The sequence below is a fragment of the Microcaecilia unicolor genome, chromosome 2, assembly GCF_901765095.1.
Source record: "Microcaecilia unicolor chromosome 2, aMicUni1.1, whole genome shotgun sequence".
In the NCBI taxonomy this organism is placed as follows: Eukaryota; Metazoa; Chordata; class Amphibia; order Gymnophiona; family Siphonopidae; genus Microcaecilia; species Microcaecilia unicolor.
The window spans coordinates 286,448,797-286,467,302 of NC_044032.1; the positions used below are offsets into that span (position 1 = coordinate 286,448,797).

The 18,506-nt window shown below is 42.2% G+C and overlaps 1 protein-coding gene across 1 annotated transcript in view; it reads left to right on the plus strand.

The window, feature by feature from the left end:
* Positions 1-18,506, plus strand: part of BNC2 (basonuclin 2) — a 727,828-nt gene that overhangs the window by 422,852 nt on the left and 286,470 nt on the right. Inside the window, exon 5 of the mRNA XM_030194228.1 lies at positions 5,330-5,565. Within this exon, the coding sequence (XP_030050088.1) occupies positions 5,330-5,565 (236 nt within the window). The remainder of the gene's footprint in view (positions 1-5,329; positions 5,566-18,506) is intronic.

The following is an 18,506-nucleotide window of genomic DNA, read 5'->3' on the forward strand; positions in this document are numbered from 1 at the left end:
TGAAAAAAAAATTGACGTGGGAGCACTTACTGCCTCCTGTTTGGGAGGTGCTAAAGGATCCCACATTGTCAGTGTTTGCATGTGCTAATGTCAGCATGTTAGCTGAATAGCACCTCCATGCCTAGTCTCTGCCCCTGACACACCTCCTTCCAAAAAATACTGCATGGTTAGCATTTGCAAATGGGAAAATAAATGCTTTTATTTTTCCCATGTTAAGTTCCCATTAGCGCTTAACACGCTCTAGTAAAAGGGTCCCAAAGATCGAAGATGGTGCTGTAGTGAGTTCCTGCACCGGACGCCATGATTCGCGCTCTGAGTAAGAGTTGTGAAAGATTCCTGGACCCCTTGCGAGATGGGGAAATGGAGAGGAAAAGTAAGGGAGTGTCCCTCAACCCCTTCTGGTACTCACCTTTCCCAGCAATCAACCTTGGAGTGCTTCAGGGTAACGACGGGACCCAGACAAGTTTCTTCCCCCACTACCGGTGCCGACCTGTCTGAGTTGGCCAGCAGTGTAGATGGGGTTTCTTTGAGCCCCGTCGAGCATGTGGCTCCCCCACAGCCAGGAGGAGGAGGAGGCGGCAAGAAAGCAGTGCCTGTAGTTCGGCTTCCAGAAGAGGAGCCGAATATACGGGGAGGGAACCTGCCCATGCCAGATGAAGTGGTGGAGAGTGATCTGATAGGAAAACAAACTTTAAATTTTTCCTCAAAGATAACTTAAACCAGATCCTTAACCCCCCACCCCCCGTTCTTTCATTGGGGTCTGCAACTTACTCCTCACCGGCCTCCCACTTAGCCATCTATCCCCCCTTCAATCTGTTCAGAACTCTGCTGCACGTCTCATATTCCGCCAGAACCGATATACTCATATCACCCCTCTCCTCAGGTCACTTCACTGGCTTCCGATCAGATACCGCATTCAATTCAAGCTTCTCCTTCTTACCTACAAATGCACTCAGTCTGCTGCCCCTCACTATCTTTCTACCCTCATCTCCCCTTACGTTCCCGCCCGTAACCTCCGTTCACAGGATAAATCCCTCCTCTCAGTACCCTTCTCCACCACTGCCAACTCCAGGCTCCGCTTATTCTGCCTCGCCTCACCCTATGCTTGGAACAACCTTCCTGAACCCTTACGCCAAGCCCCCTCCCTGCCCATCTTCAAGTCTTTGCTTAAAGCCCACCTCTTCAATGCTGCATTCGGCACCTAACCCTTACCGTTCAGTGAATCCAGACTGCCCCAATTTGACTGCCCCTATCGGACCGACCGTTCACTTGTCTATTAGATTGTAAGCTCTTTGAGCAGGGACTGTCTCTTTTTGTTAAATTGTACAGCGCTGCGTAACCCTAGTAGCGCTCTAGAAATGTTAAGTAGTAGTAGTAGTAAGTAAACCAGCCGTAGTGACATTGGAGTCACTCTGGGACTTGAATTTCAATTTGCATTCTTCCCTCCAAGCTTTGACTTTAAAAAATACTACAGATATCAAGGTTTTGTCCGAGGCAGTCCTAATTCAAGAGCAAATACATACCCAGCAGTTTTCTGGAGTGAAACAACTTGAAGGAAATTTGTATAAGCTGGAGAAATTGAATCGAGTATCAATTAAGGAAAGGAATTTTACCTTATGTAGAATAGAATATTTGGAAAATCAATCCAAGAAACTTAATTTGAGGCTAACCAACTTCCCAAGGTCTCCATTGATATCACCAGTAGAAATGGTAAAAAAATACATGGATGAGGTTCTGGGGATGCTGAGGGAATCACTACCTCCCATAGTCCGTGTGCAATATATTCAGAATGAAGTTGGAAATGTTATTTCTCAATCACACATGGGAGATGGTATGAACTTAACATCCTTTTTGGAATTGTCATTAGAAGTTATTACTCAAAGAGAACTACTGCGGTGGTGTCGTTTGCTTTTGAAATGGATCGAGATGCTGTTTTGAAACTTTTCTTCAGACACTTGGATTCTTTGTTCTTAGGATCTAAAATAAGAATTTATCCAGATTTGTCTAGAGAGACACAGAAGAGGCGCAAGGCCTTTTTGGCTATGCGTCAGAGAACTTTGGCTCTTGGGGCCAACTTCACTCTCAAGTTTCCTTGTATATGCCGAATATTATTCCAGTCAAAAAATTTCCAATTTTTTGATCCTAAGCAATTAGAAGAATTTTTAGTTTCTAAGGAAGTAATGAATGTGAAAGTTAACTAATAGATGCACACTGAGTGATAGCTAGGGGGAGTGAATGGGGTCTGTTGAAACTCCTGTGTTAATTATCTTAAATATGTATTATTATTAATAACATAATTTAATTTCTTTTTCTTGGATCTATAATTCTTGAATTTCCTACTTATTAAGGTCAAAGGTGTTAAGTAAATTTCAACACAATGTTATTAGAGATTTCGGTGGAAGATATTATTACAAATTGCTATATATCATCTCTGTTTTGAGTTGTATTATAAAATAAATAAACAATTAAAATAATTTAAAAAAGGGTCCCAAAACAAAATCGGGGGAACTGTGAATGGCACAATACAATTTAAGACCAAATACATTACTTTGAAGGTTACACATTTAGCAGTCCACATAAGGAAGGGAAAGGCACTGAATATTCACTCACTCAGCAGTCTCCTCTCATCCTATAAATCAGTCAGGGCTTAATTGTAGACAAAAAGGAAGTGGAACTGGGGCAGGAGAACCACCGGATTAGGAAATAGAATAACTTTTCTCTGCTGTGATCCAACCTTATCCCCTTCCCTTTCTTTCAGGCGGCCTGGAAGGGAGAGGCTGGAACAGAAAGCCTCTGCTGCCTTGGGAGTCTAGAAAGAAGTGCCAGAACTGCATTCCAGGCTGTTCCTTAAGCGTTGAAATCACTTGAGGCCAGAAGTTTAGATCTGAACCATGTGGTTTACTTAAACTTGGATGGGACAAATAAATACTCAGAATTAATTATATACAATCAGTACTAAGATAAAGCAGTATCATCATTTACAATATTCAGTAGAACTAGAGCTCTACGAAATAGCGTATTTTACTGTTCTGCTGAACACAAATGATGAAAAATATTATTCAGCTGAATATGAATAATGGGCATTGAGCTTTAGCCCAACACATAACAAAAGAAGCAATGTGAAAGCAGAGATCAAGCATTTATTTTAGTAGGATTTAGCACAGTACAGCGCCATATTCATATTTGAATTTAAATCACTGTTCGGCTGAATACAAATAATGTATTCGGGGCTGAATTGAATCAAATACGAGTATTCTGTACAGCCCTAAATTATGAGCCCTCTGCCTTGGTTAGAGGTTCTGGGAAAATAATGTCCTTCACAGCTTCTCTTTCTCTGTGCTCCTTTTCCCAAAGAAGAACTACTCCTTCTTCCCTTTTTCCTGAGCCTGCAGGTACAACATCCTTGTAGATGATTTACTTCCCCAATTGGAACATGGCTATGGTGGTCTTCGATCATGTTGGTTCACCTCCTAGACCTTGTTCTGGTTCCTGATTTGCTATTATAGGCTTGATTTTGTTACTGTTTCTCCCCTTGTTCTTGTGCAGGCAGGGGTGTAGCATTGATTCCCCATTCAGCTTCTCCTTGTGCGATTCCATGAAGTTGATTGGCTCTGTTAAATGCACTTCCCTCCTACTCTCTTCAGATTCAGTGGCTTGAGTAGCCAGAGCTCCAAGCCTTTCCCCCTTGCAGTAGTGGTATCGGTGGCTGGGGAATCTGGTACCAAAGACAAGGCTACTCTCACAGGGCTTGGTCTTTATACTGCCACAGTTTCCCTCCATTGGGTTTTCTCCTACTCCTACTGTTAAGCAGGAGAGAACATCCCTTGTTCTGGAAGTTGTGAGAACTTTCCAAGTCAAAGATTCACCTACCTAGTACTGCTAGAGGTATTAGAGATCTCTGCTGAGCTATTTCTAGCAGGCAGAATCTGTGTGCCCTCTACATTCATATAAGGGTTAAATAGAAGGGTTGGGTTTTCATGGGTTGGTTCGTGATTGTGAGGGCAGGATTAAATGGGCTGGGTTTAATTGTAATTTTGTGTCTACCTGTAACATGTCTAGAGAAAAAAAAGTTATGGAAGTGTGTAATAAAAAAAAACCACAGGCTACTGTTAAGATGTGTCATTTTGCTATTGACTCCAGTTATTAGTAACTAGGTCTCATTGTATAAAATGAGGCCTATGCTAAAATAGCATGAGTCAGTGGTACAAAAACACATCTTAATGGCAACCCATATTGAAACCTTCCCTCTTAATGGTTAACATCCCATTGTATTTTGTTTAGTGAAATGCATGACTTCTCTGACTTCAGTAGGGCCAACACGTATGGGTGGTATTGCTTGAAATTAAGCAGGAACATCAGACCATGGCTTTTTTTCAGGTAGTATGCAATACCAACATCTTTTCCAGCCTGTCAAAAATGCTCACCAACTGAGATCCCAGCAGAAATGAAAGCACTGAGCAGCTTGGGGCTTTGGAGACTCTATGTGGGCATAGAAAATCTGCTTCAGAGAGGGTGAAGCTGATCATGCACATAGGCTCCAGGGCAGCAGTGGTAGTAATGTGGAAAAGGAAGGAGAGGGGAGAATCTGGACAGGGGTGGGGGGGAGAGGAGGAGGGAACAAAGGGCTGGACAGGACAAGGAAAGACAGGGAGATTCTGGACATGTGGGAAGGGGTGGAAGGAAAAAGAGGGGGAGGTGTTTGACAAAGAGAGGGAGAGATTCTGATGAACTGGGGGTTGGGAAGGGAAGAAAGAAGGGAGTTACTGGACATGATGGAAGGAAAAAGAGGGGAGGTGCGTGACATGGACAGGGTGAAGGGATGAGAAAAGGGAAATGCTGGGCATGGAGGAAAGGATGGGAAGAGAGATGGGAGATGGAATTTCTTGGGTTTCCAGTTTTTCTCTGCACATTTCTACTTTTAGTTTGTGGTAACTTATTTTGCATTTGGTGCAAGTGAAACTCATGCATATGTGACTAAGGTGAAGTATTCTACCGACATGTAGTTTCTGTGTAGAGAGTACTGCTTGTTCACTTTTCCCAATAAGAACTGTGTTAGTGTTCCAGGAACTGGTGTAACATTTTCAGTGCTGCCTTTATATATGTCCTGTGGCTGATTGCAGGGAGGCATGACTACTGTGAAGTGGAGTCATGAACAGTCACTCAACCCCCTAAATCTGGCCCTGTACATGAGTACTGGCATCGTTTTCTTTTGAGAAAAAAAGCACTGTATCAAATTAATCACTTTTTGATAGACTCTGAGTTTCTCTTTTCATTTTAATCATGCATTTATTGTTTTTCCCTTTTTTTTCTTTTCACTATATTACTTCAGCTTTGGACAAGCTTAGCACCCAGCATCTCTACCACCCAACCCAAGTGGAGATTGTGCAGTCCAACGTAGTGTTTGACATTAGCAGCCTGATGCTCTACGGGACCCAAGCAGTGCCAGTGCGGCTTAAAATCCTGCTTGACCGGCTCTTCAGTGTGCTGAAGCAAGAGGAAGTGCTCCACATCTTGCACGGGTTAGGCTGGACACTCCGGGACTACGTCCGAGGCTACATCCTTCAGGTAGGAGGCTGCTTGACACCACAGTTTGATCTAGTGGCTAACATTTCGCTAAAGGGTGCTAATGAGTGACGCACAAAAATAATCAGCTTTCTTTCCTTTAACCTCATTTCTAAATAAGAAAACTGCATCCTAATCCACATGCTTTATGCAGGAGGACATTGCGTGTAAGCCTGGGATGGATTGCATTCAGCCACAGTTTTTATTTTGTTAAAAAAAAAATACTTAAAAGCCAAATTTTAGGTTAAAGACATTCAACTTCATGCTTGGTAATTTGTGTTTTCAGCAATTAGATACACTGTTCCAAATTTGCATGCATTTCCCGTTTTTTGTATGAAGGAAAGCTGCAGATATGTGCATGAAATTTCAGACAAAAGGCAATTTTAAATCAGTAAAAATTAAGTTATATTCTGCTTTTTGTGGAACATCTACTGTATCATCATAACGTAGGTTTTCTCTTTCTCATGCAATAATATATGTTTGGCTACTTACCTATGAGTTTTCAATTCATTTTAAGTTAGAAGGTCAGAATAGCTCCTCTGGGAAGACTGATATCTCTGACTCAAAGGATCACAGGCTCAAGGCTGGGTTCTTGGACTAAGGGGAAAAATGAAAAAGGTCAGGGATATTTACTGAGAATCGTTAGGGGGCGGCGAGTCTAATTTTTCTTTTGGGATCTTGCCAGGTGCTTGTGACCTGGACTGGCCGTGGTTGGAAAAAGGATACAAGGCTTGATGGACCTTCAGTCTGTCCCAGTATGGCAATGATTATGTTCTTATGTAATTGCACTTCCCCTTTGTCTTTGGTGAAGGAGACCAAGAATCAGGTCCACTAGTCATCTGTCAGGTCTCCAGCTACTTGCTCCAAGTCAGTAGTGCTCAACCTTATCTTAGTGACAGATCTAGCCGGTCTAGTTTTGTCAACATCACATGTATATTTATTAACAATATCCTGAAAACCAGGCCAGTTGGGTATGCCACCAGGATGGGACTGGGATCCACTGCTCTATGGGTACTGCTCTGTGAGACAGTATATATTTCTGGCTGGACAGGCACTAGAAGCTTGGTAAAACATTTAAGAAAAGCACACCGATGCTGAGCTACTTAGCAGCACAGGGAAAGTGAAGCCAAAATGAGGAGTCAGAGGTTAGGGAGGAAGGAGCACTGACAGAATCCTAGAAGGCAGCAGGACCAACGAGAGACATAGCCGGGCTCGGGGCAGAACCGGACTGCCGCAAGCCACCCCCCCCCCCCCATCCCACTCACAGTACCACCACTCCCGCCCACCCCCTTACCCTTGTGTCTTTGCCTCCAAGGAGGGGCCCAGTCCTGACGCCGGCAAGCCGCTTCCGGCGTGCCTGCTCCCATGGTCTGTCTCCTCCTGCTCCTGTCCGTGCCTGGAGTCAGGACCTAGATGATTGCATTAACACAATATCATGCTAATGCAATCATCTAGGTCCTGGGCGGCACGCAGGAGCAGGGGAGGGCAGACCCGGAAGCAGGCAGTAAGAAGAAGCTTACCGACACCGGGCCCCTTGGAAGCCAGGGCTGGGGAATTTTGCCCCCCCCCTCCCCCCCTCTCTCAGCAGCCCTGAAAGGCAGAAGCTGAGGAAAGTGATACTACAAGCTTCCAGCTGATGAAACGTAACCCAGAAAGGGGCATTATACACGTCAAGAATAATTTTAGAACTGAATACCTAGGGGGAAAGGCACATAGCCATATATGTTGTGGACCTTTTGTGTCTTTTAAAATTACCTCAGGGAAAATTGGTGCACACATTTACACCTACTCCAAGGCATCTGTAATTAAAGGCATTTATGTACTGGAGGGAAAAGGTAGATTTTAAAAATATATACATAAGTGCCAGTCCTACCCCCCAGGAAAGTCTACTCATATAGGCATATAAGTAAGTGGTATGTTTTTGTGCTCCTACTTTTTCCATATATACTGTATGTCCCCATGCAATATTCCAAGTGCTTATTTGAGTATGTAAACTGCTGTTCTACAGGCTCATATCTGTTATAAAATTACCCCCTATTGTGGCTTAATACTGTGTAATGATGTTTTATATGAGGTTATAAGTTTAGCCCAATGCCCAGAAGTGCGGGAGCTGCTGTTCTCATTGAATAAACTCAGCTAATTGTTTTTCTTTTTGTTTCATTTATGTATGTCCATCTTTCCCATAAGAGCCAACTTTTCAAAGTGATTAGGGTGTTAACACAAACAATTCAAAATCTGCCCTCCCCCCACCTCTTCAATGCCCTTCCACCTATCATCTCTTTTCTCATCAGACTTAGCAAGTTATCTTTATTCCATACTACAAATTTTGTATTAAAATCTTATGCACATATAAGATCACATGTGTATAATGCTGTTACCCACACCTCATAAACATATGTCATCAATACACATATAACATTAACAGCCCTTTACAAGAAAAACAACCCATAGCCTTCCATCCAACGAAAAGTAAGAGTCTTAACAAGAAACGATGTACTTATCTTGACAGTCCTCCAATAGCTGATCAGGAGAAATTCATGTTGCTCCGCACCAAACTGGTGCAAATGTGTACAACATTTGGAGTATTGTTACAACTTTGTTATAACTCAACGAATAGATACTGACAGTGGCTCAAATGACAGATGTACTGATTGTGGAATATCCCTCGGACTCATAACGGTTGCACTGGGTCAGAGTGGTATATCAAGTCTCAATAAACCATATGTACTTGTACATATGTGTAGACCCATAGAATTTCCTAGGGGTCATTTTCTACAAGTAGAATGTTCTTTACATGTGGAAAACGCTTCATAAAATGACCTCTAAATGGGTCATTTACCTGTCAGACCCAAATCAACAAGTGATGTAGGTTTCCTTATGAAAGTGTTGGGGAAACTGAGATGGACTAAGTACAGTGATTGCATTATATCCCAGTGCAAGACCACGCTAACTACCATCTGCTGGAAGCAAGAGGTGGAGTTTGTAAATAGTGGTCAAAATCTGATTTGTTGACTATTTTATTTATTTATTTGTTGCATTTGTATCCCACATTTTTCCACCTATTTGCAGGCTCAATTTTTCAATAATCACAACTTTTGAAGGGCTAAGTATCTCACTGGAAGGCCAAACTCATTTGGAATCATATCCTTACCAATCAATTCGCCATTCAGTTTCAACAAAACCCATTCACTGTGTCATGCATTAAGATGACGCAATAACAAGTATCCTCCATTTTTTGCTTTGTTTTTATTGGTTAAACTTTATTGCTGTACCTTGACATCTTTGTCCAACCTATTCAAATACTGCTGCATGAATGGGATGTGTCAGCTTGTAAAGAACACCATTGCACTCAGAGATATATTATGGAATGCATTGCCTAGGGCCCTGTTTACTAAGCTGTGCTGTAGGTGTGCTAGCGTTTTTAGTGCGCGCTAATGCTAGAGATACTCATATATCCCTTAGTTAGTTATAGCTTGAGACACATTGACTACTGAATTCCTTTTTACAGAGGTGGTTGATCAGCTGTACCAGTTTTTAAATTGCTATTCATGTATTTTTCTTTGTTATTTTGTGTGTCAATGTCTGTACTTTTTTGATTTTATGATTGGATGTTTACTATACTGTAATTTGCCTAGGAAATGTGATAGATGGGTAAACATGTATATTATACCTATATATGTATACGTGTGTGTGTATGTATTTATCCATATGCTTGTAAAATAAAAACAAAATTGAAAATAAATACATTAACAGCTAAAGTGGTCATAATCAAAAGATGACAATTTGTAGTTGGAGAAAAATATTTTAAGGGTATTTTCAGCTATTTAGCTCTGGTTTGTGCCTCAGTGCACCAAAGGCATGCGGTTAAACCATGGAGAATGCTGATCATTGCAGCTAGCTTGTTTTTCAGGGGAAGAAGCTGGGGTTTTTTTTTTTGTTACATTTGTACCCCGCGCTTTCCCACTCATGGCAGGCTCAATGCGGCTTAATTTTTTGAAAATCTTTTAACCCATGATTTAAAAACAAAACCCCAAACAAATAGACAACTTTTTTCAAGCAGCTTTGCTAGCACAGGGCATAGTATTTTATTCTGTTTAAATGATCTTGTGGCATTTTAGGAGTACTTTTTAAAAATCTTGTACTACTGTATAGAAACTCTTACTGTGAGCAGCGTAGTAGCAGTGTAAAGCTGCCATAATGCACTATTAGTGGGAAAGCCAGTTTAAAGGGATAAAATTCAATGATATCACAGCCCTCAAGGCATCAGTATTACTGCGATTGCCCTCAACAACACTGTATTGAGTATTATGTCAGTTAAGGAAGAGTAATTGTGGAAGAAGGTAAGGATGGTTGTTAAAGTCTTAAATATCGACCTGGTTAGCAATTGGCTATGGATTGTGTTGCTGGGCAAATTAAGATGTACGTGGCCTGGTCACGTGTCATAAGTATGTTTTGACTGTCACGTTATAGGCAGTAAAGCGGATTTCTCATTTTAATGCCTGGCTTCTGCATTTTTGATAGTATATGCTTTTGCAAGGAAGCCCTTAGAACAAGGGGGTGGATGGAGAGGAAAACCTGTGCCCTTTGCACCCAAGTACCCAATTTTCACTGATTACTAGATAATGAGCTGCTGTTCCATACGTTTTCTTTAATGAAGATTGCCAGAGAGGATAAGATTAATTTGCGCCTGCATGCACCTAGCTCTGTTACTACAATGAGTGGGCTTGAAGCAATTCTACAGAATCAGCATTGAACAAAATCCCTGCAAAGACCAGCACTGGTGTGAGAGGTTTAGTTGCTGGATTTCTGTATGTGGGTATTTATTATTACATATGTATATATATTTTTTTAAATTCTTTGTTCAGTCTTATCAGAAGATTAAAGGGGTAATTTTATAAAGCTTTATTATTTCATACATAATGCCTGTTTTGCACACAGAAAAGGGTTTTAGTAGAATTGTGCAGCTGTAGATTACACACACCTAGACGTGTCCCAGGCTTAGGTGTTCCCAGGGGCATAGATCGATCAGAGCAGGGGTGGATCTGCAATTATATGCATATTTTCTGATGTTTCTGGGTATATACATAGTGTACATGTACACATAAGTACGTAAGTGTTGTCATTCTGGGACAGACCAAACGCCCATCAGCCCAGCATCCTGTTTCCAACAGGGCCAATCCAGGTCATAAGTACCTTGCAAGATCCCAAAACAGTACAATACATTTTATACTGCTTATCTGAGAAATAAGCAGTGGATTTTTCCTAAGCCCATTTTAATAATGGTCTATGGACTTTTCCTTTAGGAAACCATCCAAACCTTTTTAAAATCCTGCTACGCTAGCTGCTTTTACTACATTCTTTGGCAATAAATTCCAGAGTTTAATTACACGTTGAGTGAAGAAAGATTTTCTCAGATTTGTTTTAAATTTACTACTTTGTAGCTTCATTGCATGTGCCCTAGTCCTAGTATTTTTGGAAAGAGTAAACAAACAATTCACATCTACCCACTCCATTCCACTCCACTCATTATTTTATAGACCTCTATCTTATCGCCCCTCAGCCGTCTTTTCTCCAAGCTGAAGAGTCCTAGCCGTTTTGGCCTTTTCTCATGGGGAAGTCGTCCCATCCCCTTTATCATTTTCGTCACCCTTCTCTGTACCTTTTCAAATTCCACTATATCTTTTTTAAGATGCGGTGACCAGAATTGAACATAATATTCAAGGTGTGTCGCACCATGGAGCGATATAAAACAATTATAATATCCTCATTTTTGTTTTCCATTCCTTTCCTAATAATACCTAACATTCTATTTGCCTTCTTAGCCGCCGCCGCCACCACCACACACTGAGCAGAGGGTTTCAACGTATCATCAACGACGATTCCTAGATCCTTTTCCGGGTCTGTGACTCCTAATGTGGAACCTTGCATTGCGTACCTATAATTTGAGTTGCTCTTTCCCACATGCATCACTTTGCACTTGCTCACATTAAAAGTCATTTGCCATTTAGATGCCCAGTCTCCCAGTCTCATAAGGTCCTCTTGTAATTTTTCACAATCCTCTTGCGATTTAACAACTTTGAATAACTTTGTGTCGATGGTAAATGAAATTACCTCACTAGTTACTCCCATCTCTAGATCATTTATAAATATGTTAAATGTCCATGGCTAAAAGTTGGACATTGTGGTCTAGACCTGTTTTAATGAAGACTAAGCCTAAAAGAAAAGTGCCATAAATGACCAGATGACCACTGGAGGAATAAAGGAATGACCCTCCCTTTCTCCTCCAGTGGTCACTGATCCCCTCCCACCCCCCTCCCCAAAGATATGAATGAAACAGTACATATCAGCCTCTATGACAGCTTCAGATGTTATGGCCAGTCCTATTAGAGCAGCAAGCAGGTCCCTGGAGTAGCCTAGTGATCAGGACAGTGCACTGTGAAGAAGAGGACTCGGGCCCATAATCCACTCTAACTGGTTGTGGAGGAAAGTTTCAGCCCCCCAAAACCCACCAGAAACCTACTGTACCCACATATAGGTGACACCTGAATCCATAAGGGCTATTGTAGTGGTGTGTAGTTGGGTACAGTTTTTGGTGTGTTTTGGAGGGCTCACCATACAATATAAGGAGGTAACAGTGAGATGTGTGCCTGGGACCTTTTATGTGAAGTCCACTTCAATGCCCCCCAGGGTGCCCCACTACTCTGCTGGGAAGTTTATGTGACCAGTCTACTAAGAGTGGAGGAGTGGCCTAGTGGTTAGGGTGGTGGACTTTGGTCCTGAGGAACTGAGTTCAATTCCCACTTCAGGCACAGGCAGCTCCTTGTGACTCTGGGCAAGTCACTTAACCCTCTATTACCACATTGAGCCTGTCATGAGTGGGAAAGCACAGGGTACAAATGTAACAAAAAAAAAAGATTGCTGGCTCCTCCTACATCTCAATGGCTTGATTTTGTGCATTTTTCACTTGGGCTTTGTTTTTTTTTCTCAAAAAAAAAACACACTGGGCACAAAACATCTAAAAATATCTAAGGAAATGGCCATATTCAAAACAAAAGGATAGACTTTTTTAATGTTTGAAAATGGTCATGTTCATCACTTGGTGTTTTGGATGTTTTCAGCAAAACGTCCAAAATTAGACTCAGATGTTTTATCAAAAATGCCCCTCAATATAAAACTTAATAGTGAACCACCATAATAATCTAATCATCATTGTTTACTTAAGAGGAAAGTTGGATATAATCATAGGTCCAAATTATATACTTTTTTGATAATGTCCAAATACAATTTTTTTTTTTTACTAATTCCTCTTAAATCAAATAGAATCATGCAAAAATAGCTCAAACTGAAGTATGGCCAACGCACAGATGATTAACCCTGAAACATCTACTGACACTCGAAATACGATCATGTTGGTGCTGTATTGTTGAGGAGCAAATACTTGAACTCTGTTTAAATGATAAATTGATTTTTGCATGATTCTATAAGATTTAAGAAAAATTTTTTTTTACTATATTTGGACACTTGGAAATTGTGCAACAAATGTATAATTTGGACCTATGATTATATCCAACTTTCCTCTTAAGTTAACAATGAGGATTATGTTGTGATGATGGTCTATTAATAAGTTATGTTATATTATAGAAGACCCAAGTGCTATTTGATTATCATATTTGATATTTTAGTGGGGAATTTTGACCGTTTTGGTTTGGTGTTTTATAAAACAGGTGTAAATTGGATATATTTTTTTACTTTGCATAGGTGCTGTGTTACAAAATTACCCCCTACAACAGCAGTATAGCTCAGTACGGTTTATAAAACTTAGCCCAACCCACAAAGAAAAAATTTAGCAAGAAAGTTTGTCCAAGTAAGATTAAACATAATCCTCCCTCCATTTTATAGAAATTTGCAAAGTATTTGAAAGGAATAGAAAATCTCTTTGAGGTTCCGCTCTGGTTTGGACTATATCACCTCAATGGTGCTGATCCCTAAGCACAGCCTGAACGGTTTATTCATTGAGGGTAGGAAAGTATCTCAAGTCCTTAACCTCTCCCAGGCTCTCCTGCCTTAGCACAATTTATTTTTACAATTTTTGTTGTGTTTCTAAGGATGAAGTTGTATTGAAAAATGGTCATGATTTCCTAGATGTGTATACAGCATGTTCAAATTTTTCTGTTCCCCAGAAGCTGGTTTTTCACAACCTGCTAATCAATTCACGTAATCTGTCAGGAGATTGGCAAGGGAAGAATAACTAAAAGGAAAAATATAGGTAGAAGTCAAGACAGAATATAAAAATGTAACATTCTCCACATGGTCCACAATATGGAACCCTGTCTGCAGCTTTTCCCTCCCCCCCCCCCCCCCCCCCCACACACACACCTTGGAGCCCTATTACCAAGCTGCGGTATAACTAACACATGCTTACCGCAGCTTAAAATGGTGTACTATGACACACTGAGGCTTCCCACGGTAAAGAACACATAAGCACATGCTACCCATGTAGTACAAATTAAGGGATGTATCTTTGTGGGGATACATCCCTTTAACTATAAAGCAAAGCTGACGCTAAAGATGGCAAGGGGGGTCAGTCCTTGAGACAGCCCTGGACAAAAGCGAAACATGCATGTCGGGCAATAACAACAATCCCCTGACCTGACACAACCAATAAAAGATGAGTATTTGAAGTAATAATATATATCTATATAAAAATAAATTATTTAAAATACAAAACAATTAAGTGGGATTAAAAGTGAGCCGATGAAGAAGTATGTGCTTTATCCATTGCCATAAAACATGGTTGGCAATGTGCACAGCTGAGGTCACTATGAATTAGGTACAGCATTCTTGTAACAAGCGAAGATACTATATTGCTTTCAGTTTTTGAGGCTGGGAACCGAGTGAGGTACTGAGTGTAATTGTAGAGGTTCCAGCAGTGGCATTCCGAGGGGCGCTGACACCCGGGGCGGATTGCCGATGCGACCCCCCCCCCCCTGTGCAGCGTGACTCCCCCCCAGCGAAGGGAAACCCCCCACCCCGGCAAAAGAACCCCCCGGGTGCACGCCGCTGGGGGGGGTGCCGCGCGCCAGTCAGCGTCGTTCGTTTCCATGCTGATGCTCCCTCTGCCCCGGAACAGGTTACTTCCTGTTCCGGGGCAGAGGGAGCATGGAAACGAATGACGCTGACTGGCGCGTGGCACCCCCACAGCGGCATGCAACCAGGGTGGACCGCTCCCCCACCCCCCCCCTTGGTACGCCACTGGGTTCCAGTAAATATATTGAGAAGAAGCCAGAGAGATTGGTATTTAACATTAAAGCACTTGTTTACTATGGGCAGGATGCTGAAGGAGAGGGCTCTGAATCTATAGCTCATTTTATGGCAGTCACACAGACAGCAAGCCTGCTTATCCCCGTGGAAGGAGGGCTGGATTCATACTGTGTTCTTGAGATGAAAAATGTCACATCTATTGTGTCTCAAGTCACAGTGCACAGAATTTGCATAGTTTAAGTCACTCGAAATAAAATTAGATTTTACTTCTTTGTTAGGACTGTTCTCCACCAATCAGTTTAGGAGTTAGGGGTTTTTTTCTTTTATTTCTTAATTAGAAAGGAAACAAGTATAATTGCCCAGAATGAGTAGACCATCACCCTAGAGTACTGGTTGGGCTGGCGGTAGTCCCGGAAGAGCGAGCGGTAAGCCCGCATTGGGCCCCTGCATTTCTTGATGTTTAAGGATCTTCTACCTCTCCATTAGGTGGTCCTGATGAACTCACAGTTTATGTTGAATATGACCTAAACCAAAGTTCCCTGTGAGGGGCATAATCGAATGGCGCCGGCCATCTTCGGGGCCGGCTCTGCAAAGGGGCAGTGCCAACCATATTATCAAAAAAGACGGCCGGCCATCTTTTCTTTCGATAATACGGTTGGGGCCAGCTAAATCTGAACATTTAGGTCAAATGTTGAGATCGCCGGGTTTACAGATGGCCGGCTTCAAAAAAAGTGGAAAAAAAAATCCAAGTGCTTGGAGGGCTTTTTCAGTAGTACCAGTACAATTTGAATTGGCCACCTCTGGATTACAAGACTGGTGCTCTAACCACTTGGCCACAGCTCCACTTACTTGGATGTTCCTCCCTTTTGATTATGCCCCTTCAGGTCTCTCTCAGCCAATCACAGACAGGGGTCTCTCTCAGCCACTCACAGACAGCTAAATGCGCTGTGATTGGCTGAGAGAGAGCCCTGTCTGTGAGTGGCTGAGAGAGACCTGGAGGGGCATAATCAAAAGGGAGGGACATCCAAGTAAGTGGAGCTGTGGCCAAGTGGTTAGAGCACTGGTCTTGTAATCCAGAGGTGGTTGGTTTAAATTCCACTGGTACTACTGAAAAAGCAGAGCAAAAATAGTTTTGATTTAGGATGTCCCTGACGAGCACTTCGATTTTTTTTGGGGTGGGAGGGGATTGGTGACCAGTGGGGGATTAAGGGGCGGTCATCCCTGATTCCCTCCAGTGGTCATTTGGTCAGTTGGGGCTCCTTTTTGAAGCTTGGTCGTGAAAAAAAGGGACCAAGTAAAGCTGGCGAAATGCTCATCAAGCCTGGCTTTTTTTTTTTCCATTATCGGGTGAAGCCGGCCATCTCGTGAGCACACCCCTGTCCCGCCTTCACTACCCTACCAGCACGCCCCCTTGAAATTTTGCTGGCTCCGCAATGGAAAGCAGTTCAAGCCAGCCAAAATCGGCTTTCGATTATACCGATTTGGCCGGTTTCAGGAGATCGCCGGTGATCTCCTGATTTGTGTCGGAAGATCGCTGGCGATCTCTTTCGGCATTTTTCCTCCTCTTCCTCCTTTCATTTGCAATTGATTCTATCCCTTGTCTGGCTCTGCTAAAAGTCTTGATGTGTCTATTGGCCCAGGCCTTGAACCTCTTTTTCCATTCAATGACATGTTTTACAAAATCTGCACTGTGCCTATCATCTTTTGCATGCTGTTCTCTTGTTGGTCTTCCCAATTCCTCATTCTGATCTCTCCAGCTCCATAAAATCATGCAGTGGGGGTTTTTTCTGGTACCCCTGTCCTTTTCACATTGCTCTGCTTCTCTCTCTGTTACTTGGGCTCTGGATCAAGTTCTAAGCACTATCCAAGTTTCTTTTTTTTGTTCAAAAGTGCATCCATGGACTTGCGTTACGTTGTTTTTGTTAGTATATATTGTTTGGTTCTCCATGCCGTGAATGCATCCCAAATGTTCTAAAAAGACCACTTCATGCTTTCATGCTATCAGGGTTTTTCCCTAATAGCACCACTTCATTGGGATATACTCCTTCCTAATTGTCCCTGGGGTCACCTCCTTGTCTGTCTTCCACTCAGAACTAATGTATTCAGGTAGGATTTTCTGAGTACTTCATTCACTTGGTCATAGGCCAATTATTTAATCTTCTGCATGAGTACCTATAATTTTTTTTCCAAGTTTATTTATAAAGTTAGTATATAGTACAAAATAGAGAAATAGGTGAGAACAAGTCTTCTGGTTAGAAATAACAACTCAACGGCAAGGGGCCAACAATTGAAAACAAACAATAGGCATAAAAAGACAGAAATACGTAAGGATGATGTATTGCTGTGGATTAAAAAGGATTAAAAAGGTAGTGAAACTATGGGAAGTTGTGATTTGAGAGAATAGTGAATGAAAAGCTTTAGTAAGGCATAGATGTTAAGCAGTAATTATCTAAAATCAAGTCTTTTGAAAGGAATAAACAAGTCCTCCTTTTAAATCAACCACCTCTTCATATCTTTGGAAAGAGCATAGTAGATTCCACCATTCCTGAAAAGAGACATTTAAATTGTTTTGCCAGTTGATCACAATGAGAGCATCAAGTTAAACAGTTTAGTATTCTTATAAGAGACTGAAAGTAAGTCCCGGAGTGCAGGATTACAATTTTAACTGAGGGACCCTTTCACAGAGCGGCATTAAACCAAAAGCGGGCTTACTGCTCGCTCTTCCGGGACTACCTCTGGCCCAACGCGGCCGCTGGCGGTAGTCCCACCCTGAGCGCGCGCCATTTCTGGGGAAAAAAAGAAAACCCCCAGAAATGGCTTGCGTGACAGTAACCCGGTGGTAATCGGGCATCGCTGCATGCTGCCCAGTTACCGCCAGGTTAGTTCGGGAGCCCTTATCGCCACCTCAGTGGATGGCAATACAGTGGTGGAAATAAGTATTTGATCCCTTGCTGATTTTGTAAGTTTGCCCACTGACAAAGACATGAGCAGCCCATAATTGAAGGGTAGGTTATTGGTAACAGTGAGAGATAGCACATCACAAATTAAATCCGGAAAATCACATTGTGGAAAGTATATGAATTTATTTGCATTCTGCAGAGGGAAATAAGTATTTAATCCCTCTGGCAAACAAGACCTAATACTTGGTGGCAAAACCCTTGTTGGCAAGCACAGCGGTCAGACGTCTTCTGTAGTTGATGATGAGGTTTGCACACATGTCAGGAGGAATTTTGGTCCACTCCTCTTTGCAGATCATCTCTAAATCATTAAGAGTTCTGGGCTGTCGCTTGGCAACTCGCAGCTTCAGCTCCCTCCATAAGTTTTCAATGGGATTAAGGTCTGGTGACTGGCTAGGCCACTCCATGACCCTAATGTGCTTCTTCCTGAGCCACTCCTTTGTTGCCTTGGCTGTATGTTTTGGGTCATTGTCGTGCTGGAAGACCCAGCCACGACCCATTTTTAAGGCCCTGGCGGAGGGAAGGAGGTTGTCACTCAGAATTGTACGGTACATGGCCCCATCCATTCTCCCATTGATGCGGTGAAGTAGTCCTGTGCCCTTAGCAGAGAAACACCCCCAAAACATAACATTTCCACCTCCATGCTTGACAGTGGGGACGGTGTTCTTTGGGTCATAGGCAGCATTTCTCTTCCTTCAAACACGGCGAGTTGAGTTCATGCCAAAG